General features: G+C 39.0%; 1 protein-coding gene across 1 annotated transcript in view; it reads left to right on the top strand.

Annotated features, from left to right (window-relative positions):
* Positions 1 to 24,510, top strand: part of CLMN (calmin) — a gene marked incomplete at both ends in the record, with an annotated part of 70,779 nt that extends 46,269 nt beyond the window's left edge. Inside the window, 12 exons of the mRNA XM_084287444.1 lie at positions 5,191 to 5,252; positions 7,857 to 7,952; positions 9,482 to 9,565; positions 12,432 to 12,524; positions 13,759 to 13,949; positions 15,693 to 15,886; positions 16,895 to 16,977; positions 18,450 to 19,757; positions 20,787 to 20,971; positions 21,916 to 21,976; positions 23,179 to 23,240; positions 24,357 to 24,510. Coding sequence (XP_084143570.1) covers positions 5,191 to 5,252; positions 7,857 to 7,952; positions 9,482 to 9,565; positions 12,432 to 12,524; positions 13,759 to 13,949; positions 15,693 to 15,886; positions 16,895 to 16,977; positions 18,450 to 19,757; positions 20,787 to 20,971; positions 21,916 to 21,976; positions 23,179 to 23,240; positions 24,357 to 24,510 — 2,573 coding nt within the window. The remainder of the gene's footprint in view (positions 1 to 5,190; positions 5,253 to 7,856; positions 7,953 to 9,481; positions 9,566 to 12,431; positions 12,525 to 13,758; positions 13,950 to 15,692; positions 15,887 to 16,894; positions 16,978 to 18,449; positions 19,758 to 20,786; positions 20,972 to 21,915; positions 21,977 to 23,178; positions 23,241 to 24,356) is intronic.
* Positions 24,511 to 27,616: the final 3,106 nt, after the last annotated feature.

The raw sequence follows: 27,616 nt of genomic DNA, 5'->3' as shown, positions 1-27,616 counted from the left end.
TTCATGTGCTCCAAATTACATCAAATTGGCATATGGTACACAACAAAGCCTTCATCCTGCATATAGGTCAAAAAGAAAAATTATATTAATTCTCTAAGCTTTTTGGGGGGTCCTTAAGCACAAGGAAAATATACAATTCCCAGGAATTCAGAAGCTTATAAAATGAATTTTGTGGGCAATTTGGATAAAATTATTCCTTATACTTTGATTATGCCATTAAAATTCACACTCTTACAAATATGGAGATTTTCATGTAAGTAACGAGTATGTACTGGGTAGTGTAGCTGTGCTGTACTATACAAACTTGAGAGGAGTGTGTTTCCTACATGTTGTCTTACATTGTCTTGTAAGCTATTTTTTCAGCCTCTTGTAAAAATATATAATGGAGATTGAGTCTCAGAAAGTTTATAGTTCAATGTGTTTAAAGTACCTCTGTGTTTGGATGAACCAGCCAACTCTAGAAAATTTAATTACACTTTTCCCTGCCCTACTTTACACATTTCGTTTTCAACTTTCCATTTGTTTTGCTGTCAGTTGCTGTCCCCCAGCAGCTGCCCTTTCTCACCCCCCTCTTTACTTTATTTTACTTTTTACTTTATTTTATTTTATTTTATTTTATTTTATTTTATTTTATTTTATTTTATTTTATTTTATTTTATTTTATTTTATTTTATTTTATTTTATTTTATTTTATTTTATTTTATTTTATTTTTGTTACAGCTCACTTCCAATCACCCTTTCCATGCAGTATTTGTTGCTTCTTGCAAGTGCACTGTCTTTTGTCTGCCTTCCTCCTTCTCTCTTTCTGCCTGAGCTTTGTCCCACATCGTCTTCAAACAGTAAAAGCTCTCCTGGACAAGGAGCTGTGCTCTCTCCAGTTCTGTCAACATCCTGTATCCAACATCAATGTCCTGTATCAATGTCTGGCTGCATATTGTAACTAATGTCATGGCCCTTATTTGCTAGCATGACATACGCAATTACTCACATCTATATAAGCAAGAAAGGTGGAATGGCATGGAAGGACTCATGTGTCCCAGATGCTCTGCATACAGAAATTTACTGAGGCAGATCTCAGCCAGACATCACACTGGGTAGGCTTTGGCAGATACTCTGATACCTTCAGAGCCAGAAAGGATAAGAGGGCCATTGGCAAGTTATTGCATCTGAAGCCAAAGGCGGTCAAAGCACCCCCCTAAACAGTTAGGTGGCCAACACCACCATTTCCCTCTTGAAAACTTGCCTGTCATTAATAACTTGCGTAGATCTTGTATCTGTAGAGGTTATGACCTCTGGTAGAAATGAGGAAGCTGGCTTTTGTGCATGGTATAACACTAGTAGTTAACGAGATGTCTTGAAGGTAAGTAACAAGCGAATCTAAAAGCCAGCTTGGCCTGTTGTGAGGTTTTAATGTCATCTGCTGATGATATCCTGGGTGAAATGCTAATAGCTTTAGAAACAAATTTAAGTGGCCTTTTGCTTTGCTTTGGGAGTAGTATCCGTACATGCAAATCAAGCAATTTTCTGAAGCTGTGTAATTACACACTGCCAAGTGTTCCACTCAAATCAGTTTCCACGTATCGTACTTCCTTCATATGCCCAGCCCCATGGTGGTGTACCTCAGAGGATTATTCATAACTGGTTCTACAACAACAGAATAAATAGTATTTAAAAGCAAATCAATATTTGCTATCTCCAATTTGCTGTTGAAAGTAGAGGCTGGGGATTGGCTTCTTGTATGCATTGCAACAGCAGTGGCCTTTGAAGAGACGTGAAGCAGGAAGAAATGGCATTAGCAGCACATGCCTGAGGAATTTCTAGGCTGGTGGGGACGGAAATGGTGCAACAAGGGAGCCAGGTGAACTCTCTTGTTCGTATCAACTTAGCCTTGAATTTGCCCGAGCGGTCTTTGAATTAGCTTGGTTTTATTCTGTGACAAATGAGTTGCCTTTGCCATTAGATCTGACAAACCAAAATACATATCTCTGTGAATATTTATTGACAATATGACTGGGGTGTACATACTGTACTGCTACTCTGATGCCTCCAGAGTCATAAAGGACATGAGCTGATTCTGTGGTGGCCATTGCCTACTGATGAATGTGGGATGATTTGCCTGGCAAGTTATTGAGTCTGTATCAGAGCCTGTGTGCTTTGCTATAAATACTGTGCCTCTGCAAAACTGTAGACATGTCTGTGAGTCTGCTGCATTTGAACTTATTGGAAGAGCATGGAGGACCTGGCTCATGTGGGGTGGCCAAATTTCCTCTTTATATTTTTGTCTCTTATATCAAGGCCTGAGCTGAGCTTAACCAAAACAGCAGTTCTTAACTTTTTACTGCCTTCCAGCATTACATCTTCGAATTCAACCCTCACAGCAGGCATCCTCCTTTCCCAGTATAATGCATTGGATTTGTGTGCAGGCCAGCCATATGGTGTGTGTAATTATTATTTTATAATGGTGTTATTGCTCTCTAGCTGCCCAGTAAACCCAGTGCAGTTTCAGTAAACTGTATACATCAGCATATGAACTTTAGACTTGAATGATTTTCTTCACTTTTATACAATAGTAGGTGTGAAGGAGAAAAAAAGATTCCATTTAATTTATAGAAACTGTATAAAGTTTATAGAGTTTCTACAATCCTTGCAAATGAAAAGGCCGTGGAGAGGAGGAGCTGTACCAAAACTGGGAGGTCTACAGAGCTAGAGAAAAATAGCCATTAAATGCACACATCAGTAGATACCTGGGCTGAACTTTTCCTATTAGCTCTACAGGCAAGCATATGGCCTGCATTAGGGGTTTGTCTGCCTCAGGGATTTTATAAATACATTTCCTCCCCTTTCCTCCTCCCCATCCAGTTACTCTTGCTTTAGACCAGTACAGAATCAGACTGTCTGTTCTGGGGTCATCGCTCTTACTGCAAGGAGTCTGATGTAGAAAAGTTCACTGAGTAGTGTCAGGAATTTCTCTCTATCTGCAAGTGCTCTCCTGTGTGTGCCTGCTTTTTTTTTTTTTTTTTCCTGGTATGTGAGCTTCCTGAAGCAGTAATACCAGCTGGGCTCGCCCATCTTTTCAGTCATATATGTAACTCTAATTTACATTGATGGCAGAATTTTGACAGTAAAATAGGACCACAGTGAGCTCAGTAATACGGGTGAACTGTACATAAACATAGCTCCCTTTTGCATCCTTATTTACCCTGAAAATGAAGAATGCCAAATTGATTGGTGAAAAATAGGACCTGACCGAAACCAAGCCTGTGATGAAATTAGAAAACATAAATTTCACTTCTGTGCACCCTTCTGTGTGTCTTGATTTTGGTGGCCATTGGAAGCCCACCTAGCCAGCCCATTTGGAAGGCCTCCTATCCTCCCTGAGACTTGGCACTGCCCACTCCAGCGCTCCTGAGCATTTCAGACCAGCTTGAGAAAGACGTGGCCCCATTTCCTGCTGTTCTGCCTCCCCCTTTGCACCAACCTATGCATTTAAACAAAAAGCCGTGTACCTGGGAACAGATCTGGCTTAACATTAATGTCCACCAGCCCTCCAAAATGAATTTCAAGAGATCAGTTGTTGAAGTTATTCACCTGCCTCTGAGTGCTGCACAGATGTGGATGTGCGAGTGCATCAAGAGCCAATTCTGGGGTTGAGGTGCTGAAGGAAGAGAAGCCCAAGAAAGATGTAACACATCTTGTAGCTTATGGTACTTTGAGATCTGTACGAAGTAAATGCTGCATTTTTTTTTACAGATATTCTAGACCCTAATATAATCTACAATTTCATATGTAGAGAGCTGTTTCAAATCTGTGTGGGTTCTTCTAGGATATTTTAAAAGAAAAGACAACAGCAATAATTAGTTTGGCATTTTACATATTTTGTGAAACTCTTAAGGGGTAATGACTTTTTAAACCGATCTTACATAAAATCATGTTTTAGAGGAATAAGAGGACTGAGAAGGCCTGAATGGCTGTCAGTGACAGACGTAATTCATGCTGAAAGCTCTATTCCAATACATCAAAATACGGAAAGCAATTATATATATGATTAGAGGCTGCTGACCCTTCACTTAAAATGATCAAAAAGAACAATATTAAAATTTGATTTACAGAAGCTACTACTTAGCCTATAATTAGCCTGACCAATAAAAACAAACCAGACTTTTACAGAATGCGATTTCCCAGTAGATAGGTTAGCTATTTGTGCAGGGCTAAGGAAACACTAAAAATGGTCTTAAAATATATTTGATATGCTCTATGAGTAGGTTGAAATACATCATATAACTAGTTTTAATGTTTTTTGTTCATAAATTGCCGGATTTCCTTAATTCAAGTGAAATTGGAGAACCACTTGAGAATAATTGTCTCTAAAATGAAATATTACTTTGTCAGTCTACTTCATTTATTTTAAATATAAACTTTTCTCTTTTATATAAGAAGCTAAATTAAAGTTGGTCAGAAATATGATTCCCCTTACACTTTCTCTGTAGTTCACTATGGAAATGGATTCGGGAAATGGCATATGTGATTAAAAACTCTTCAGCTGGCACAGGAGCTATTTGTACAGCTCCTAGCATACAGCACTTCTGGCAAGGAACAAGCGCTTCTCGTCTTACTGCAATATAAATAAAATGATTCATCAATGTAGAGACTTGGAATTTTGATTTGAAATGCACTGGTTGGGAGATTGGGAAGATGAGATTTGAGGAAGTTTTTCCATTCGTGAGAATGAAGACAAAATTATGTTGACTAATGTGATCCTGTTTCCTTGTGCATGCAAGTAAGTACATTGGAATCCACAGCAGCCCAATTTGCGTGACGGTGTCAGGACAGGAATCCTATAAATTGATGCAGAAGTGTCAAGCTGCCTGCTCAGAGTCTAACACCACTGGAGAGCTGTGCACAACATGTAAAAGTTAATCTCTCAAAAGCTACATTGAAGATGGCAAAGCCAACAGAGACTTTTTCCTGCGTAATTTAGAATGCATCTACAAGCACATAGCTCATGTCTGGGTGAAGAAATGGAACGAAATACCATAGCTCAACCTTATGTCTCCTGATTTGGAATATAATTGTTTTATTCACAGGCCCCTCATGAATTTTGACCTTTTTGTGCATAAGATTTTGAGATTTCCTATAAGCATTTCCTCTTCTGGAAACTTAAGTACTATGTTTTGTTTCTGATATTTCTAGTGGAACGGGAAAATGTACAGAAGAGGACCTTTACCAGATGGATAAACCTGCATTTGGGAAAGGTAAGACTTGATATTGAAGTACAAGAACACAACAGTAGACAGACTATGTTATTACCTTTAAAAATAGTTAGAATTTGGAATCAAGGATAACTTCTGTGTGTATGAGAAGGTTTGTAGGAGAGTGAGTGGAAGCTGGAAGTACATTTCTAGGTAAATGAATATTGCTTTTCAGGTGCAATTAACGCTTTGCTGGCTCTAAGTAATCTCGGGTACCTTTCTGTCTTTAATGCTGCTAACTGCTACTGCAAGGCTAGAATTTTCTCACAGAATGCTACATACCCACATAAAATCAAATTGTGGTTGAGGTTGCTCTGTAGGGATGATAACTGTGTGCTTCCCTGGACTGGAAGTTCAAGTATCTGAGATACCACAGCCAAAGTCAGATGGTTCTTCAGAACCTGGCTTTATCACAGATCTCCAAATGGGAAACATTAATTATTTGTCATTCATTTTCAGAGGGCCTGTATAATGGGATCTTTATATATCCACTTATGTTAGGGAACTAATTTTTGGACATCCCATCATATTTTTAAAATACAGTTGTTTCTTAAACACACCATAATATGGCTATTAAAGCTATCTTATTGTTCCTGTTGATAATAGATAAGTAGTAACTCTCATGAGCAGTTTGCCATCCAGAGGAGGATTTTCCTGTTGTTGAGGATGAGAAAACAAAAACAAACAAACAAACAAACAAACAAAAACTTTGTATTACTGAGACAGCAGCAATGCTTAGTGCAGCTTCCTGACCTGGACCAACTGTCCTAACTTGGACTGGAGCTTGGGTTCACAGTGCTGGTAGTGTCTGTGGTTAAATTACATGAAGTGCAGACCAGGACTAAGTCTGGGCTACAGGTCATCTCCAGACTCGCTTGTGTAGCTCTTGGAAAGGGGCTGCATTTCTGACAAGGTAAAACAAATGGATTTAAGAAGAAAGGCATCACATATATAGTTGCTTAAGTCCACTACTCTGCAGTGAATGTTCCTGAAGGAATAAATTGACCCTCTTAAATCTCATTGGAAAATCAGAATAAGGCCAGCTGGTAATGTTTTAACTATCAATTGCTCCCAAAGGTTTCTCAGAATGAAGATGGTGTTATGCGACTCTTTCGTGAATCAGGCTCTAGAGCTTTAAACTAACACAATTTGAAGGTTGTCAAGAAGGTTTGTTGAATATTTGACTGTGGAAAAGGTCTTTAATTTACAAAAGGAATTGGATCATGAAAAAGGTTGTAGGGTGCCGTTAATTCTGCTGTGCCAAACATATGAAGTCTTAGAAACTTTTTGGGCAGGTGAACTGCTTTCTCTGGAGTGCATACAATTTATTTTCCCTCTCTGATTCAGTAAAGAAAAATGCTTTTCTGAAGAAAGGGAGAAAGTCTACTGCTACATTAATTTCATTTTTTATTTGTTTCCTGGAAGTGGCGTAACAAACACATCCCTGAAAATAATGAGAGCATTGCTAAAGCTCTCTAATTACAGGTGATTTCCCAAAGACACCCACTGAGGGAGGTGGCTTCTGCTTTTATCCTCAGAGAAGCATTTCTTGTGGAGGGGCTTCTTATAAAGGCAGCAGTGAAGTCTCCCTCCTGTACTTTTTCGGGAAACTTGTGGTGTGATGTGTCCCATTTTGGAGCAGACCATCCCATGTGGATCACCTTTTGAGAGGAGATATCTCTGATGGTCGTGGGATGGTTGGGGGCAGTCCACATTTCTGTGACTTCTGGTGGTTCTTATCTTGTTAGGAAAGAATGAAAAAGCTTTGGATTTGTGGCTTTCAGGTAGCTTATTTAATCTTGAAATGAACAGTGCTTTTCTTCCTTTCAATACAGAGCATTGTTTAGTAGTCTCGGATAGATTAAAGACTAGGAACAAAAATGTACAGTTCTGGCTTGCCAGAAGCTGTACTTAACCAAACAGCAGTGCATTGCTGAACCAAAGATAAAAAGGCCTGGCTCCTTAGGGACACATGCATGAATGACACCTGAATGGAGCCTAATTGCTGCAGCTAAGACTACCCCTAAGGGCTGTGCTGCCTTGGCGTGTGCCTCACAGGGCTCACAGCATCAGACACCTCTGTGAAGTGGGGAGGTGGCTCCCCTTGGAGGAGTTTGGTGAGAAGAAAGAGACAAAATATAACACGTTGATAGTTAAGTACTGAGAAAATACTGGGAAACTGAATGGCACCACCAGAAACATTACAGAGGAGACAGGACATTGTGGTTGGCTAGATCTGAGGCTTGTTTAATGCAGTATGAAGTGGGATTCACTTCTGCTGGAGCTGTCTTAGTTGGAGGGATCAGCATCAGCCCTTGGGTGCTTGCTTCCCAGGCAGAAGCTTTAGGATGAGATCCTGGTATGGGAGATCTGGAATAAATCCTTTCAAATCTCAGCTACATGATCACTGTATCTCAGTTTTAGCTTAGACATCCCCAGGGCGGAATTGCCACTGATGTGAAGAAAAGTTGGTCCTTTCTTCCTGCAGGCTGAGATTTATTTCTAGTATCTCTGTCTTGTAAAACTCTCCTTCCTGTTCCCTGCAATAATGGTGACTCACCAAGCAAAAATCTGTTTTAAAATCTGCCTGCTTTCTTTACTCCACAGTGCAAGCCGCCTCTGAAAGTGAAAGATTTGTTTATGGATATACAAGATGGCAAAATCTTGATGGCGCTGCTGGAAGTCCTATCAGGACAAAAGCTGGTAGGTGTACAAGGGGAGGGAACCTGCCTCGCTGTGGAGCTCTGCATGTTCCAAGTATCAATGTACTCAATGTAGTCAAGCAGTAAGGGAGAATTTGGTCCCATGTCTTGGGTACAGTGAGAGGCATTTCAGCAGCTTTGCTGTGATTTTCTCATGTGTTCTGGCTGGCGTCCTGAGCTGTAACTTAGATCTTGAGGAAATATCTAACCATAAGGTATGAAAGGTTTGTGATTAGTGTAGATGTTCCTCCCCACATGTTTTTAATACTTGAATATATTAATGCTCACCTACTTCATTTGGAGCTCACACAAGTCACGTTATCAAGGAAAGATACATTTATGGGGACAATAGTATTATTTTTTTAATCCATAAATTCAGTTTTTATTTTGTCTTAAGACATTATGATACTTAATAGGCCTGCCGATGCTGGATGCTTTGATGTGGTGTAGTTGTGAGTTGAGCTCTGGTATCTTGGCTCCGATTCCTTCAGTCTTACTGGTAGGATCTAAATCAGATTGGCAAAGTTTCACTTACCAGCATCTCTTTCTCTCTTTTTTCTGTAAGACCTGTATAAAGTTCCACATACCAGAAATGGAAATAACCCGTGCTTCATCGGTTGGCTTTAGTATTTTCTTTCTACTTCAGCCTTGTCAGCAAGTACTCTTTTCTGTGTGGGTACCACACTTGCTTTTAGATATGAGGAGAGATTTGCTCTTCAGCCATCTCACTGCTGCAGCTGAGCTTGTGATTGAATGGTGATGCTCCATAGTGACCGAGCCATATGCATCCTACAACATGAGTGCTCACTGTGGGCACAGATTCAGAACAACCTATTTTCTAATAATCCTGCAGTTTGGGCTGTAGCAGAAGCAGCAGTGTTTCTGTCAGTATTCACACAGCTAGCAGAGCCAGGCTGGAAAGGAACTGAAGGGGGAAACACATAACAGCAAGCCCCAGGCTGTGCACTGGGACGTCAGGGAGGAGGGCAACGAAGGAGATGAGTTCAGCTGGCAGTTAGGCATTCCTGCACACAGGTGGTACAAACGGTGTGCTGAAGCGGAATTGCTGGGAGATGGGCATGCAACAAATCTGTTTCATCTCTGCCAAAGCGAAGGTTGCTGCTTCCCACCTGCCTGTGCCTGGTAGCCTGATAGCAAAACTGCTCGTGCTTCCCAATTAAGATCATTTAATTCAAGACAAAAAAAAAATAAAATAAAATATGAATTTTCAGGTAAATTTGTTCCTGTGACTGAATGTTGTTGGGGATTGATTATATAAATAATCAACCTGGAAGGTCCAGGAGAGAGGTAATATCTGGAGAGCAGGAAAACTGGTTGCTAACTCTGTGTTGCTACAGCTTGGGCTGATCCAGTAGTTGAAACTCTTTACTGATCAGAAGAAATGCTAATACTTTTATATAGATTGATTTCCTTGTCTTTATTTTGTAGGGTTTTCTTAAGCTTTGTGTGAAAGGGCAAGTAATTCCAGCGTTTGCATTTTTAAACTGATCTGGCTCTTATTTTTTCTAGATGCACGAGTATAAGTCTTCAACCCATCGCATTTTTCGTTTGAACAACATAGCCAAAGCACTTAAGTTCTTGGAGGACAGTAATGTGAGTATTTCCAAAGGCTGGTCTTAATCTCTTCTCTTGATTTATGTTGCAAATTGTAATAGTTGTGATTATAACTAGTCTGATGCAGGGCATATATATGAGGAATATACTGCTTAGGCATCGTGACTTACCTTAACAGCAAGGCTGAAAAGCCACATAAAAATCCACAAAGGGAACACCTACAGAGTCTAAAACAAGGATTATTTGTTCATTTTATAATGCAAAAGTTCAATAGGATTAAAGGATCAGGAACCCAATATTAAAAGAAAATAAAAAGAAATGCAAGTAATCTTTATGAACTGGGTATTAGTGGCATTACTTCAGTTACTTTGAAGGTAGATGGCTTTCTTTCATCAGAAATACTTTTGGTATTACAGATCATGTATTTATCTGGTAAACTGCTGCAGCAGCTGATCATGAGTCAAAGGCAAGAGAAAATTAAATCTGGGAACATGACATAAATGCATAATTCCAGGAATCAAAACCTTATAAGGATATAATGTTCCTCATAGTCAGTGTGGCACCACTGCAACATCACTTCCTAAAAACTGACACAGCTGTAAGTGACCCAGCAAGATCAGCCCTGTAGCTTGAAATAATTCAATCCTTTTTGATTTCTCCCATTTAAGCTTTCTTCCAAAGCAGTATTGATGTGGTCTGTGTGTTGAGAGCTCTCTGCTCTTGAAAAGTGATGAAAAGTTATGGTGTCAAGAGAAGTTCCCCAGCCACATGACAACTTATTTACATGGTATGCCCAGATCTTTCAGAATGAGAAAGCAAGCAGTGGACTATGCCTTACAAAGGATTACAGCATTCTTGCTGTACTGGAAGATCTTTTTATCTGAAATAAACTTTTACAGCTTCTCCATGATAGTGTTTAGGATAAAACATAACTCATGATCCTATTAACTCCAGGGCATGAATACTCTAGCGGATTAAGCTTTATAGGTAAAGAAAGATCTTGTGTGTGTGTGTGTGTGTGTGTGTGGAGGAGCAAAGCCATGCCTAGCAGGGGATTCCGTATCTACTGTGACTACTGTCACTTTGCTGGTTTCTTTTAATGAGCTTAGGCTTTGCTTCAGAGATCCTGCAGAAGTGCTAGTTACAGTCGCGAGAACCCCAGTGCAGGAATGAGCACGATGTGAGGCATTAGTGGATCTCTTATGACCCAATAGATTTGGGAGGTTTAACTTTCTTCATTCTGTTCCCCAGAAGAGGATGTGAAAAGCCAAGAATTTGTGCACTGTCTTCCAAGTGATGCAGTCAGGGGCTGATGTGGCCCTAAATGTATAGGTCTACCTGGCCTGACCTAGAACTGCTAAGAAATACCTTACAAGTTCTTAGCTTTCTTAACAGTTTCTCAGACCATGCTTTCCCCGCAAAGCCAGCTGGCAGATGAGACTTTTTCTCTCTCTTGATGTCAACATTGTGGAGTTGCTGCTGAAGCATGTCTGGTTGCCATGACCTTGCCAGGTGACAGTCAGGAAATTCACTGAGCAAGGCCAGGCAGGAGGAGCCTTAGACACAGGCAGCCTCTTAATTACTTGTGCCAAAACAACTACTTTTCCATGGATTTCTTGTTTCCTTGAGAATAAGCAGCTGGTATCTTATTGCAGGTAGCTCTGCTGGGACAGGTGACAAACATAAGCAGCAGTAAGAGGGCAGAGCTGACACTGAGAACATGATAAATGCCACTTACAACCCATTTTGGACAAACTGCTATTAAAACACACTAGGCCATAAAGGTTTTCCCATGCCAAATATTTTGGAGCTAGTAAGAAAATCTGAGCCTTGAAGTATGACAGCTTAGAGGTGTCTTCTCACTAGGACTGAAAACTGTTGTGCAAACCACTAGATAAAGAGTTATTCTGCTCTCTGTTTTTCAGTTTAATCAAGCCAGTTAGTGAAGGGTAGTGATAAAAGTGCTGGCAACATGCCTTGGCTGCCAAGAGCTTCGAGGTTAGATATTAAACCACAATGGGTGGAACCCATCAGCAAACGCTTCTGTGGAACTGGGGCAGCAGGGTAAAGCTCTGCTAAGTGATTCATCATGTACAGAATTTATAAATAAATGATAAATGGGCTGTATGCTGGGCTTTAACTCACTCTGAGTGTCATGTGCTGTGCTGACAACTTCCTTGCTTCCTCCCTTCTCTGTGACCTTTGCCAAAAACAAGTCTGTGTTGTCTAAGAGAATAACATTCTGGTGTTATCATGTGGAAGAGACTTCAATGTGGGAAACCTTAGAGTTTGCTTGGATTAGGCAAACTTATCCTTTGCTAACTGATTTCCTCAGAGCTCTGTGACAAGCAGTGTAAGGTGAGATAAGCAAAGAGATTGGCGATGCATAGCAAAACAGAAGGGGGCAGATCCTACTACAATTTTAAGTTATTTATTTTTTTATTATGGGAAGTGGCTTCAATCCTGCCCTCTTTCCTGGGGTTTATGTGCATTCCAGCCAATCTGTTGAAACCTAGCCAGAGAAAGACAGGAGGTACATACATGTACCTGCCCTCTGCTTTTTAAGAATAGGATCCACTAGAGGGGACACCATTCTTGTTCCATGGTTGTGTGGAGGAAATGCATTTGTGGTCTTAAGATGTACAACTGGGCTCACCCCTGTGCTGCAGACTATGCTACAGGCTTGAGAGGCTTGAGATAAGACTTCAGGGAGCGTGGTGGATGTGATCAGGGCAAATTATTGTTAATACAAAATTTCAGTCTTGCATTTTGACTGGCTGGTCAGTGACAGAGGTGTTCTGGAGATATCCAGCAGTCTCATTTCAACCAAGTGTGTTGTTTTGCATTTACATTTCATTTTTTTTTTTTTTTAAATTTGTCTGTGAATTTATGATCTCTTCTACAGGTAAAACTTGTTAGCATTGATGCAGCAGAAATAGCAGATGGAAATTCCTCTCTGGTACTTGGACTAATATGGAACATAATCTTGTTTTTTCAGGTAATAAAACTTGAATACATTAATCATAAGTGAACAATCAATTTTTTAAATTGATTTTTAATCCTAAAAAACATAATTAAGCATGCTAAACCTGAGCTTTTTTCCTCGTGATATAGGTAAATTTAATACCTGCAGCTGTTTTCATTTTATTTCATTAGACCTATTTTGGTGTGAATAGGAGGCAGTTTAAGCCCTGGTTTGACTTGGACCAGAATTAGAGCTTCAGATTACTCCTTTCCCTTCTCTGCTGTGCCTTCTCAGGATTCTGCTCCAGGTTCCCTGGATCTGCACCAATGTCTCAGATTTGGTTTCAGGTCACAGTTTATTTTCAATAACCTTATCTGGAACTCGTCCAGCGTGGTGGCAAATTCCATGCAGAATCACTGATCCCTGGAGACCTACTTACCACGGCCAAACTTCACAACTGATGTAGAGGGCCAAATGAAAGATGCTGAAGGGCCTGAAGTTTTGGAACTGATAGAACTGATCTAAACATGAAATTTGATCTAGTCACAGGTTTAGTCAGATTAAAACTGCTTACTAACCTACATCTATTTTGATAACCTTCTGAACAGTACCAAATGTTAATGAAAAGAGAGAGATGGAGGGAGGGTCTCTGCAACTTTTGTAAGACTGTGAGGCGCAAATGTTCTTTCATTCTCTTGGGCTCATTTCTAAAGTGGCTGTGGGTTTAAAAAATAAGCCCTGTCTTGAAGTGGTACTGAGGTTTCTCTCTGTGGCTGAGCACTTCAAGCTGAGCAATGCTGTACAACAGCAGTTTGGCCAGGCGGACTTGGCAAGAGAAGCACAGGGAACCTGAAAGCAGCATGGTGAAAAACCTGGACTCAACTATCAGTGCAGACCAAGGATGGGAGTCTGTTGCCGGTCACCATTTCTTGACTAAAATTGTTTCACTCAAGTGAGTCCTGCAGATAGAAAGAATGATTTCAGTTAAACTAACTGAAAGGACACGTTTCTGTGCTTTTTGTTTGCTATGAATATTTTCAGTTCAGTCTTAACTGATCCCATGCCCTTTCTGTTTCCTGGGGTTGCCAGCTGGGCTGCTGCTTTTGTCACGTTGCGAGTTGTAATGGACAGGCCTATAATTACCTCTTAAAATTCAGTTATGGCCCCGTTATCTTAGAAGCATGCGAATTTGCCTGAAAACAAACATTCGTTTTCCCATTCGCCTGACATTAAATCGGAGCACCGTGCATTTCACTTTTTGTTACAGATTAAGGAGCTGACAGGTAACCTCAACAGGAACTCCTCCTCATCCAGCCTCTCGTCCGGGCCCAGCGGGCCAGAGTCAGACACATCTCACCCTAGCACTCCCAACGTGGAGAGGAACATGTCTGTCACGGTGAAAGACCAGCGGAAAGCCATCAGAGCCCTTTTAATCTGGGTCCAGAGGAAAACCAGAAAGTAAGTGAGCGAAGTGCCCTAGAAAACTGCATCCACCTGTCTTCTTGTAGCCAGATCTCATCCCTTGCCTAATGTGTGTATTATCACGGCCCAGGGATCTTCTGCTTTTGAAGTCTGCAGGCACGAGGGATCTGCAGCTGAGTGTATCACTGCATACCTGTGTCTAAAGCAACCATCTGACCTTGAAGCATTCTGTTGCTGGCTTCGTGACTTGAGCGTTAAACGTTAACTTGCACTAATCTGCTTGGCACCATTTAAAACAGGATGATTCCCTCTTCCCTCTCCTCCCCCAACTTCTGTGTAGTCTGCTAGGTACCTTTTATTAAATGAAGAAATAAAACAACAACCACATGTTGAAAGACTTTAACAACAGCCTTTTAAATTAAGCAGCAGCCCTGAGGGATTATCTCTGCAGAGTTGCCTTGAAGGATAGAGTTTGTATTAGAAGCTTCATTTCTTCAAAATTAAGGAGGAGAAGGGGTCAAATCTTAGATTGTTTCTTGTGAATGTATTACATTTTGCGTCCATTTTCATTGATCAGCACATCTCTCTCATCTTTAATAACAAAAAGAAAAAAGTTCTTTCACCAAAGTGTTTTGTTTAGTAATGTCATGCAGTACTGCTGAGTTAAAATACTTTAGTGTAAGATGTCTAATGCACGCATAAATGCTTGGCATGTATTTTACATGTATTATTATCTTGAAGGGGTGACTGCCAAAGATTTTTACAGAGGGCATGGGACAAGCTTATGCAGATTCAATAGCTGTATATTTGCCATTTTTGTCTGTTGATAGATTTATATGTCCAGATCTGCCTGTGAACACAGACGTTCTGTGTATAGTGCTGAAGATACAAATTTGCTTCTTATATACTTGGTCCTGTGGGCCACATCCCTTGGTTATCTACAGTGAAGCTAATGGTGCTTGTTGTGCAGATAAACTTGTCCTATTGATAACCACAGTTAATTGCTGCCAATGTAGACCATGGAGGAAGTGCAGTTTTACTCCAAAAATAGTGCTGGTAATTAACAGGGAGGTGGCACAAGGAGAGTTAGAATGAGAGAAATAAAGGCCATAGTCTTCATTCTAGTCAAGGTGTACAAATCAAAGCATTTAATAGGAGAAAATTGTTCTTGCAACTGGGTTATTAAAACATAATTGCATCATTATAACCACCTTAACCAATGACCTGTGCAGAATTCTATTCTGAGCCTGTAGTGACTTCATTACAAGTTCAGTGATTGTATTTTCCTGCAAAACTTTGGACATCTAATGCACTTGTGATCTGTACATATACTGGCACTCTTTGCACCTGGCAAAGCATGATTTTCTGCTACAGAAGGCCAAGGACGCAGGAAAGCAAATGATTTATGCTTATGTTTTTTAAGTACTTAAGTGTTGGCAGTCATCCCAAGCTATGGCATTAAAATGCTGGAACACAACAGAAACAGGAATCACACAGGCATTTGTTTTTGTGAATGTTAAATGTGGTTGCTGAGTACTTGAGGGTTTTGTTTTCACCAGCTGCTTCCTACAAGCAGGTTGATGTCAGTTGTTGGCCACAGTGATCCAGCCTATGAATCCTTGTGTTTTATGAAAGTATTTTGTGTGTTTTGAAATCCAAAAGACCTCGAACATGACTAGTGTGACTCAACAACCTTACTTTTACCTTTCAAAATGATGATGCCTTTATGTTGGATTTTGTAACATGGCTGCCATGTAAACTGTATGTACTTCTGTTTAGGTATGGTGTTGCAGTTCAGGACTTTGCCAGCAGTTGGAGGAGTGGCCTGGCTTTCCTGGCTGTCATAAAAGCCATAGACTCCACTTTGGTAGATATGAAGCAAGCACTGGAGAAATCAGCTCGAGAAAACTTGGAGGATGCTTTCAGCATTGCACAAAATAAGCTGGGTGTTCCTAGGCTCCTAGAGCCGGAAGGTAAAATGTTTACATCAATGTTGTTGGGTAACATTCAAGCAATAATGAATTAATGAATATTGCATTATCACACCTATTAAAACCTCCCAGTGATTAGATTGTTGATGTGATCATTGTGTGGGGCTGAATGATAAGAAAAATTAAGTGGTCCCTGGCTAGTAGTCCTATGCTTCCACTCATACTTGTAAGCTCATGGGGGCAGAGATCTTACCGTAGTTTTAGCTACGTACACTGATCCTGGTTAATGATTAGATGCTGCGTGACATTGGTATTACTAATGGGCATTAATCGCTAGCCTGCTGAGCTGAGAGGTGTCTCAGTGCAGTAGCAGCATTTCATAATGCCTACAGTTTACAAAGACTAAATGTCACTCCAGGACAAAGCGTGTGAGCTGCCACACTAGGAAAATGGGTAGATACCTATTCAGATGTATTTGCATTTCCCAGTTACTTTTCTACAATTCATATATGTACTTGCATATATAAATATGTGTACATAAGCATATATAAGTGTTCAAATAAGTTTATGTATATAAGTGGAGCAGCTTCTTGCACTGTTTTTTATTGAACACTGCTACACTGGTGTTAGGCCTTGACTTTATAACTGAAAGCACAGTTTGGTTATTTGTGCTTTCTTGGGTCACCTTTCAGAAGAATGGGTTCTGCTACAAACAAGTCTCTATTCTGTCACTCAGCAAGATGACTGTCTAGTGATAGTGACATACAGACTGTAAATGACATTATCCAAGTAGATGAAAAACGACCCTGTTCTGGGTTCAGTGTGTGCTTGGAAACAGGAAAAAAAAAAAGTGAATAAGACGGTGAGAACTCTAAAGAGTACAGTCAACAGTGAAAAGAAAACTACCTGTTCTGATCTGTCAGCAAAAGAATAGTGTCTGTAGCTGCTATTCCTCTCATCATAAAGGCAGATTAATGTCTGTTGGTCTTTTCCTCTGCAAGAAGGCTTTAAGGCCAAGCGTGCTGATGTACCTTGCATCTGTCTCCACAGATATAATGGTGGAATCCCCCGATGAGCACTCTATTGTGACCTATGTGGCGCAATTTCTGGAACACTTCCCTGAGCTGGAAGGCGTAAGTGTTTAGTCTTACGTCATGTCACTTCTATTTGCTTGGGTGTACTTAATAAAGTCAGATATTGCATTTATCTTCTAGGTTTCTTTCTGAGCTATTTAAAATAAACCACAAGCTCAGTTTTAATTGTTCACATTTTCTGTTAAATCCAGTCGGGTGGGCTTTCATTGCAGATTGATAAACAGATTCAGGAAGAACTCTGCTTTTAAACCTTTACATCTAAGTATAGCTTTCAGAGGATAGAAATGGTTACATAGGCTCTGCTACTTTGGTATATTAGTTTCAGAATAAGGCTGAAGTTTATCCCTTCATCTATGATGATTTGTTAGACTTTAAATTTGCTTTTGTCTTCAGTCATCTCAAGTCTGAGGGCCACAATCAACCTGAATTTAGCAGATATTGTATCAGACACAAGGTACTAGAGACTGCATCTCATCAATACAGCAGTCAAAAGCACTTGTTGTAAGCATGAAATAATTTACAGCTTCAAGGACCAGGGCCTTAAGGCAGATTTATCAAAAATTAAGGTTTGAGGAGCAGGCCTCAACAAGGCCTGACAAATGGCTTTTTGAGAAACAGAAGATCAACTTAAAGAGTAATTAAAGAATAGGACACAGAAAACTGGAGGAAAAATTAGAAGTCCCGGGAACTTGAGAAAAGATCTGCATACGTTGAAAAACTGAAATGGAGGCTGCTCGTACTTCTACGCAAACCTAGTTCAGCATAGTCTTTTTGTTATGAAAGGGTCCCCAGGAGACCCAGTGTCCCTTAAGTATTTATTTATTCTTTTGTGCTTGAGTACATGTACATAAATCATGGTTCCTACATTAAAGGTATTTCCTCACATTTATTGACTGAAGGTTTCACTTAGTATATATTTCATAGCTTATAGAATTGGTGGACATTACTAAAGTCACTGGAATTAAAATTATTAAAATAATATGACCATGATTATTACATTAGATGAGCATGAAGATTGGTTGGCATTAAGACTTACGGACATTATAATGGAGAAAGAAAAAGCCTATTTATTTATTTATTTATTTATTTATTTATTTATTTATTTATTTATTTATTTTCAATACAGTCTATTGGAACCGAATAATCTAGTAGATGAATATATTTCACAGTAGATGTAGTTGATTTTGGGATTGTGTCCCAAAAAAGCCAAGTCAGTTGTCTCCACAGGTGCAGCAGGGAAAGATGAATATGTTAACAACTGAGGAGTAGGCTTGTCTGCGTTCTAATCTTCCTGTACAAGTGGCTTCTTCATGTTGAGCTTTGTTCAACTTACTTGGCTTGCCAAATTTGTTTCCCTACTTTCAAAATAAACGAGTCATTAATTGGCCATTCAAAAGGTAATGGGGTGGGTGATGGGCTAGTTACTGTAGCATTTGGGAGAAGTAAAATGGTATGTGAGGTATGATTTGTTCTTTAATGAACAAAATCATCACTTAAATCATCACTTATAGGAAGACTTTGCAGATCCTGACAAGGAGCTTCCAATTGAGTCCACATATGTTCACATCAAAGACACACCTTCAGAAAAGGAAAGCAAAATCTTGATTTTAAGTGAAAGTGAAGAAAACATGTATACTGTTAATCATGAAAGGAGTCACCCTGCTCCTCCAAAGGTTCATATTCATGACACCCCTGAGAGAATCCTGTCAGAAACTGCTCCTGAAGAATGTAATGGCAAATTGAGTCAAGTGTTAGATGATTCACAGGAAACCTCGGAAGAGGAGCCTCAAAGGCCTACCTCACTGAACATTACAGGATCTATCCGTTTTGAATCCAATTCATCCCGGCAAGTGCTTAGTGATAAATTGATGCCAGGTGAAGGGGACATGTCTGATGACCCACTAAAACAGAATGATGACTTTTCTCCAGCTGTTCTGACAGACCAGAAAAATTCTGTTGACTCTTTTGAAGACTACTCTGAAGAATTAACTAAAGAAACCTATACTGAATACGACAATGAAACTAAGAGCCTTTCAGCCAATACTTCTTCTTTAAGCCCATTGTCCTGGACTTCAGGTATACTTACAGATGAATCTATAAATAAAGTAGAAGAGAGCAAGCCCCAAATGTCAATTCTTTTACCAGAAGATAGCTCGAAACAAGAAGATACACATAAGTATGTTCTCCATCTTCTAAATGAGGAAGTACTGAAACTGCCAGAAAATGAACATACAAAGCAATCGCCTGTCTTTGAGACAACAGAATCTAACCACTGTTCAGTGAATGGTTCTAATCTTGAAAGCCAAGAACTATCTACACTGCTAGAAACATCCGATGACTCTCTCTCAGATGTGCCCAAAAATGCAGAGGACCTTGACAGCTATGATGAAGATGAGTCTTCAGCGGAAGTGCTACCCAGTTCTTCAAAAGTATCAGTAATACCACATGATCTCTTCTATTATCCACATTATAACGTTCCCATATCAGCAGTTCTGGATGCTTATGTTGAGCCTTGTCTCGAAGGTTATGATACTGAAAATGAAAACTCTTGTGAAACAGTAACAGATGTTTTACATGAGGAGGTGATACCAGCACAGGACTACTTGGAAGATGCTCCAGAGCCAGGCTTAGGGAAAAACCAAGGAGGTCCTGCACCAGAAATGGATACTGAGAATGGAGAGGAGGAAACAATAGATATTAATGGTCATGGGAATTCTTCCTATGAAGAAGTACTATTAGTAGTAGAAGAATTAGAAAATGAAAAAGATGGCCAAAAGGCCACCAGCAATGAAGATACCACAATTCTACAACATTCTGAGGTATTTCATTTTTTATTAACTGTATTGCTTTGTGAAAATATGGGGGGACTAGTATCTGTACTGAGTGGCTGCCATTTCTTTTCATTTTGCATGCTCTTTGGATAAATACATAAAATGTACTTGGTCTCCTGTCCCATAACACTGTTTGCCACAGCCCTCTACTGGAATGAATGGAATTGCAGCTTCCTGAGATGTGAAATTATCAAAAGAAAGAATAAGCACAATTTGCAGAAATGTTATTTTTACTGATGTTTTAAAATATTTTGAAACTCCTGGGTATAAAAGATTATCACAGTATTTTTATTTTAAATAATTTGTAATGAGAAGAACAGGAAGCAGCATTGTTGATATAGAAAGTATACAAGTAAAGGTATATTTTGTCTGAATCTAAATAAGTTTGTCTATGTAAACAAACCAATTTGAGTAGGTTAAGTTATGTGGATACAATCAAGATTTATCTACACTGCAGAAGGAGGAAGAGAGGTGATTTGGGGCAATTATTTGTGTTTTAGATTTAGGCAAAGTGCGGTGTTGTATTTATCCTTGCAGGCACTGATTTTGAATTGTCTTGCACATTTTCCAGCATAGTAATTTTATGCAGAGTTGTTCTGGAAGGATTGCCCATTTAAGTGTTTGAATGTCACTCTAGTTGTTGTTTAGGCTTGTTTTGTTCCTGGCAATTATTAGGGTAATGAAGTCAAATTTCTGTTATCTCCAACAGGCTATTTTGAGATAGATTAAAAACAAAAAAGTTTTAACAGATTATTTCAGAGTCATGTCATGCCATGATTTCTTATGTAAAAAGAACTGTCAATTAATTGCATGTAAGTTTAACTTGTGGTACTTTATAGCTCAGTGTATTCAAAATGCTTTTCACGATAATTTTAAAAAGTTTTTCTCTCTTTAGTGACACCTTCAATCTTGTATGACACATAATCTAGCATCTGAGTAAGCTGTATCACTAAGATATTTGGAAGGGTGGGGAATCAGTCTTGTTGTCTAACACAAGATGTTTCTTAATTTCAACAGGCTGTAGATTTCAACCATCTAGATGATTTAGCAACAATGGGAAAGATACTGAAAGAAAGTAGTAACAGGGAGGAAAAAAACAAAAATATGATAAAAGCAGAAGACTTACAGATCTCAAAAGTTGGGACTACTACTCTGTTACAAGATGAACTGGAAGAAATTGCTAATTGTCATGAATTTTACAGGTATTTCACATTGATTTTGTCTTAAATACATCTAACTGATACAAATGTCTGGGCTTCTAAAGTGTGCCCTGAAGTTTCAATGTTGAAACTGGATGTTTCTTCTAGACTTCCTTTAGAAGCATTGTATTGGGTCATTGGCTTCCTCCTGTGTTTCTCTTAAACATATCAAGCGATTTAGTGCCCGTGGGACTTGATTTGACTTTGCTGTACAATCTTAGCTACACAAAGCCAACTAGAATCCCAGTGCATTTTGAGCATGGCTGTGTTGTAAACTTTTTTTCCAAGGGAATGTTTAGCAATATAGATGAAATAACGCACATGCATTGTAACGCCATGTGCGAGCACAACACTGCATCATTCCAATAGATATTAGATGGCCTTTTTTCTGCCTGAAGAAGTGAATGAGACACTGCTAATTTTAATCCATTCACTTCTCTTCCCTCTTACATCCTAATTTAGTTCTTAGGTAATGCATTTGAGTGGGACATGAACTGTCATTTGTCAGTGCTTGTCACTATAGCACGCTAATGCATTTAAAAGTATTTGCTTAGAAAAAAAAAAATCTCCTTTTTCAGGCTTTCTGTTCCCTGCAATCTGTCAATTATATTATAAGTACACAACCATAGAACCTCACTTAGCTATAAGTTTCACTTAAATCTAGATGATGTCAAAGCTGCAAAAAACGTATCATATACTATTTTCCAGAAGAGATTTAAATTTGAGGATTGGGATATTTTTTTTTTATCAAAAATTTTAACATTTTCCCAAAGCTGTTGTTTAATGTTACTGATAAATTCAAATTCATATTCTAAAACATGCAACAATGAATGTTTGTGGTTTCACGTAACCTAAAACTAGCATGTGCAATTGTAGTAGTTCCCTTTGAAGTCAAAGCAAAAATTAGCTTTATAAATTAAAACACTTTGCTTTTATGTACATTTCAGAACTAGTGACAATGATTCCAACATTTATCTCCGACAAAGGTTTCCTAATACTTCTGAGAAGGTAAGTGGAAATTTACCTTTCTATTGCTATTTCACTATTTCTCTTAAATTCCAAAAGTTGGAAGATTGTAAAAGAGTCTGCTCTCTGTATGTACTATGATAACACAAAAGCCCTAAGACTTCGAAGAATTTTAATGCTAAAACCAGGAATAAAGAACTTAAAAGCTTTATTGAACTCTTCAAAATAAAGGTAATTGAGCCTTATTGAACCTTAATCAAACCACAAAGAACTACTTAAAATTCAAATTAAATATATTCTAATTTTGACGTTTGCTTTGTTATAACTATAGTTGAAATGTTTCAGTTCTTTGAAGCTTCCTTTACTTGCAGCTTCAATTTCTTCTAGTTTGTTCACTCACTGTATACACGTAGGCATCCTTGTCACAGCCCCACAAAAATGCTGTGTCTCTTGAAATGCACTTTTTACCACAGATTGAGCCTTTTGCCTCTCCTTTGTAGTATATTATATTATCTTATACTGTGTATATATATATATATACACATGTATATATCAATAGAATCAGCTAACTGTCAAAGAAATTTATTTGTAATGTGAAACTGCATCCTTAATGGCAGATGTAATTCATATTTATTTCTTGAGAACATACTCCATGACTGAACTCTGGATTTTTAACTCAGAAATGATAGCAACAGCAGTCTGGGCATGCTGAGCAAGGATAGGAATATGTCTCTTTTCAGCACAAAATAAAATTTGGACCTTCTTGGAATTATAAAGAAATTCTGCCACCAAGATTCAACAAAACTGATGTTTCACACAGGTGCTCTGATTTTGCAATGCTGTAAAAGAAAGGTATACGAAGGAGGAGAGTTTTTTCCCTTTTTGTGTGTGTTTATACTAAACTGCAATGGTAGATCTATGGGTGCAGAATAAATTTAGAAGCACACTTTCATTTTGAGTAAGCATTAGACATGTTCTACATAGAATGCACACAAAACTGCCATCTTTGTGAGACACTGAACTTTTTCTCCCCTTCCCTCCCCTCCCCTCTTTTCTTTTCTTTTCTTTTCTTTTCTTTTCTTTTCTTTTCTTTTCTTTTCTTTTCTTTTCTTTTCTTTTCTTTTCTTTTCTTTTCTTTTCTTTTCTTTTCTTTTCTTTTCTTTTCTTTTCTTTTCTTTTCTTTTCTTTTCTATTTTTTTTTTTTCCCCTCTTCTGTCCCAATACTGGTCACTTGTTTGTTTAAGGAAATCTTTGGCGAAAACAACCAGACAATGACAGATGTAAGTGAAAATCTACCAGTCATCAGGTGAGTTTCTTATTCAGACAAAATCTTCTGCAAGGAATCTATAACTTCTAATTAGTTATAGCTTCTAATAATGTTACAAAGGAAAAAAAAAATATAATGGTAGACTGGCTGGACATCTTGTATACTGGTTTAGAGTCCATATTTCCCATAGGTATAAGATACAAAACTTCTTTGTTGCTAGATCTTCCCCTCCATTAAAATGTCTTTTGCTTGAGAGGAAAGGTTCAGCTGTCTTAGCAGGATTGTCAGCTCTTTTTCAACATGGTGGGTATTTCAGACCAGGTAAAGGGTGAAAGGACTTCATACATGAGGCCCTCATATAGCTGATATAGAGAAATTTCTGTGTAATACTCAGATATATATCCAGTACCATATCTGAGTGAGCAGGATGCCCAAGGTAGAAAAACAGACTCATTAAAAGAGGCCAAAAAAGTTTTCCTGAAAATAAGATTTAAAAAAAAATGTGTACAAGAGCATGATACATGTAAATTCATTTTATGATATTACCATCTTGCACCGTTTTAAAGAAGACCTTTTCTTGGTTTTGTGAGAGCTTAGTGGTGCTGGCAGAGTCCATCAGGTTTTGCCGCTAAGACCTGCAGTTGGACTGCTGGGGTTGTTCTCCTACCCCTCAGTTGCTAATTTGTTTCTGGAAGTCTTGGGCTTCTTCTGTTTAATTCTTTTTGTATCTGACATGAGAAACTCTAAAAGTAGCTGATTTGGGGAAAATATATCAAGTCAAATTACATTGTATAAATAAAAGTGTGATATAAGTGTTGCCCAAAACTGTGTTTACTTTCTGAAAATAAAGAGGTATCTTTTTGGCTGTTCAAAGTCAGCTTATGTCAAAGAAATATACTACATTGGCATGTGTTTAAGATACCTGAGAACTTGTCCAGAGTTTTCAGGGGATTAATTCCTATGTTTTGACTCCTAAGGAAATGCACTGCTAAAACCCATTATGCATCTCAGTTAGCTTGGGCTCCAGCTGATTAGATGGAAGTGGTTTATTAAACTGCTGACTGTTAGTGACCGTGTGATCTTTAGAGAAAATGTTAACAGTGGGAGTTTTTTCTTCTTTTTCCTGTCTCTTATCAAATTCTCTCCTATATTCAGGAATAAAAAAGACATGGAAGCAAGTGAGACTCCAGCATCTCCTCACCAGGCTCCAAGTGTTGATCAGTCAGAGATGTTCTATTTCATCATTTTCCTCTGGTTGCTGATCTACTGCTTTTTAGTTGTTCCACAGCTTCTTAGCAGCAAGGTTTGATCTCTGTGAGGTGTGGAAAAATAAAAGACAGTGGCCTGATTGCTTAGTGTATCTGCATATGAGTATGTACCTTCAGGTGAAGCACAAACAGAAACGTAGGACCTGGTATTTGTGTTCACTATCAGGTTCTCCTCAGTTCCCCTGCTGTTGTGCTATGACAGTGTCAAAGCACATTTTATATTACGACAACTGTGTAAATATATATAAAAATGACCTTATTTAGTAGCTGCGATTTTGTACATTTGTGCCTTGCTTTATAAGATGCTAAATAAAAATGGATAATTATCAATAGAAATATGAACAATTCAGAGCTCTAGTCTTCAAAAATAATTCTTCTGGCTTCATTCACTTAGGTAGGGCCCAACAGCTGTGAAGATGTGTTGTTGGCTTGCCCATGAATCTGGCCCACCTGCAAGGGATGCTTGAGATGCTTGAGATGCATTTTCACATTTTCCACAGAGTTCTTTGGGAGAGATGGAGGTAGAGCAGAGTTGGAGATGGTGGAACTTACTCACCAGAGGAACTGACTGTAGTGCTAATGGCAAGCCAGTGGAGCAACAAAGTCAGGTGAATGGTTTATTTGTGGAGGGGGGATAGGATTTTGCTTTTATGCTGCATCTGTTATGTTTAGTTTGCAGGAAAAAATTGGGTGTGGAGAAGTGTGAAGAATATACAGGTTAGTGGCTGCTTAGGAGGGAATGTAACGGAAGTCTTCATCTAGAGATTTCTCTAGAGAATACCTGAAGAAGTTTGCTTTTTGTATGTTACTGATGATGGCCATCTTTGAAAAGGTAGTCAAGAAACTTTATTTGCAGGTATTTAAAAACCTTCTTGTAGTCAGGTCATCTGCTGGTGAAATCCTAACTGCCCATCACACTTCATTCTTCTTTGTAAGCTTTTTTTTTTTTTCTTTCTTTTTTTTTTAGAGGAGAAATTAGCATGTGATAGCAATAGTGCATGGTAGGATATCCTAAACACAGACAGGAATTCAGAATCTCTTTCATTCAATAGAAAATTGAAATCTTTTCTGTTCTGTCTTGACTAGAGCTGGATTCACCCTGTGAACATAAAAAGTAGATCCTTTGTGCTTGGTGAGCAGCAGATCCAAACTTTGAAACTTAATTTAGTGTAAACCAACATAAGTAAAAAAAAAAAAAAAAAGTCTTCTATCTTTCCAGTGAAAATTTTCAACATTTTGAGTCATCTAATTTTGTTGATGAAGACAGTAATACTTTCTTCCAAAATAAAATCTATTTTAGAATTTTTAAAGATGTTTTCTAAAATATAACATTGAAATGTTAGGAATAGTGCTTTTTCTCTGAAAAAAAAATAAATAATCTTAATACAAAATTCTTATCCTGAATACCATGGCACCTATTTAATAGCAGGAACTAGCAACGTACAGTATATTGGAGCAACTGTGTAGAGAGCTCTTCACTATGTGCCAGTCTTCAGAGGCTCCCTGAGTTTATGACAACTCTTTCTTTGTATTTTTGCATCTCTTCCTTTGTTTCTTCCATGCTTCTTATTCTTCAACAGAGGTCGTCTGGAGTTGGGTTACAGCCTCTTCATTGAACTTTGCAGCTGTCAAAGTTCAGTCAAGGAAAATAAGTTTCCTTCTGTCTTCTCTCCCTCCTCCCAAGAAAATTAATGAGAAGATCTTTGGATGTCTCATATAAACCACTCATATCCGTAACGAATAGAGAAGTGAATGGCATGCACTGATGCTGGCAATTTCATTACACAATATTTTCTTTTAAGAAAGACAAAAACAAGGGTTTTCTTTCTTCCCTCCTACTGATGATTAACGGCTGAAATAGCATGCAGCGATTGTCTTGATAATTTCACCCAATGTTTAAACTGAGGTGTGCTTGCCAGCCAGCCTAGCCCATGAAAAGATGGAGATTGTGTCCTCCATGTAAAATCAATGAAAATAATAAGTACATGATACTTGGTATTTGGCTGCTTTGTATATGATATAATATAGATATAACAGAAGCAGTCTACCTTAGTCAGCCATTGCATGTGTAAGAAGATCCAGAACAGAGTTATGAGCCTGCATCATTCTTCCACAGTGCAAGATCCATCTCTCACTGCAAGTACCCTGTTCTGAAACTGTTGCTCCTTTTTGGACTCGGTGTCTAGCTTACAGTCTAAAAGTCTGACCGTGAAGCACTCACTGCAGCAAAACCCATTTTAATAAGCTGGCTAGAAGACCGTCTTGAGGCATCTGAGTTTTTAAAGGCTGGTGGACGATCTTTTATCTATCCATTTTTTCTGACAGATCTGTGCACTGTCTGAATAAGGAAGTTTTTCCTGAAAGGCCTGGGGTTTTGAAGACTACTAAAGTTGAACTGACCTAATGTGATACGTTGGCTTGGTAGCAGAATTCAGACATATATGGGTACTGATCTGTTAAGTCCATGTCAGTGTGCTCAGGTGGCCAAGAAGGCCAACAGCATCCTGGCTTGTATCAGGAATAGTGTGGCCAGCAGGATGGGGGAAGTGATTGTCCCTCTGTACTTTGCTCTGGTGAGACCGCACCTTGAGTACTGTGCTCAGCTTTGGGCCCCTCACTGCAAGAAGGACATCAAGGGGCTGCAGCGTATCCAGAGAAGGGTTGGTGAAGGGTCTAGAGAACAAGTCTTATGAGGAGCAGCTGAGGAAACCAGGATTGTTTAGCCTGGAGAACAGGAGGCTCAGGGGAGACCTTATCGTGCTCTACAACTGCCTCAAAGCAGGTTGTAGTGGGGTGAGGGTCAGTCTTCTCTCCCAAGTAACAAGTGATAGGACAAGAGGAAATGGCCTCAAGTTGCACCAGGGGAGGTTTAGGTTGGATATTAGGAGACATTTCTTCACTGAGACGGTTGTGAGGCATTGGAACAGGCTGCCCAGGCTGAGTCACCATCCTTGGAGGTATTCAGAAGACGTGTAGATGAGGTGCTTGGGGTCAGGGTTTAGTGGTGGACTTGGCAGTGCTAGATTAACAGTTGACTTGATGATGGAGGTCTTTGCCAACCTAAAGGATTCTGTGATTCTATGATAAGACCAGTTCTTGTTGAGCAAACGTATGGATAGCAGAGTATTGGAAAGTGCAAGTGTTGGG

This window comes from Netta rufina (assembly GCF_964035555.1).
Source record: "Netta rufina genome assembly, chromosome: 5".
In the NCBI taxonomy this organism is placed as follows: Eukaryota; Metazoa; Chordata; class Aves; order Anseriformes; family Anatidae; genus Netta; species Netta rufina.
The sequence above is the reverse complement of the archived record's forward strand: the minus strand, read 5'-3'. Positions and strand labels throughout refer to the sequence as shown.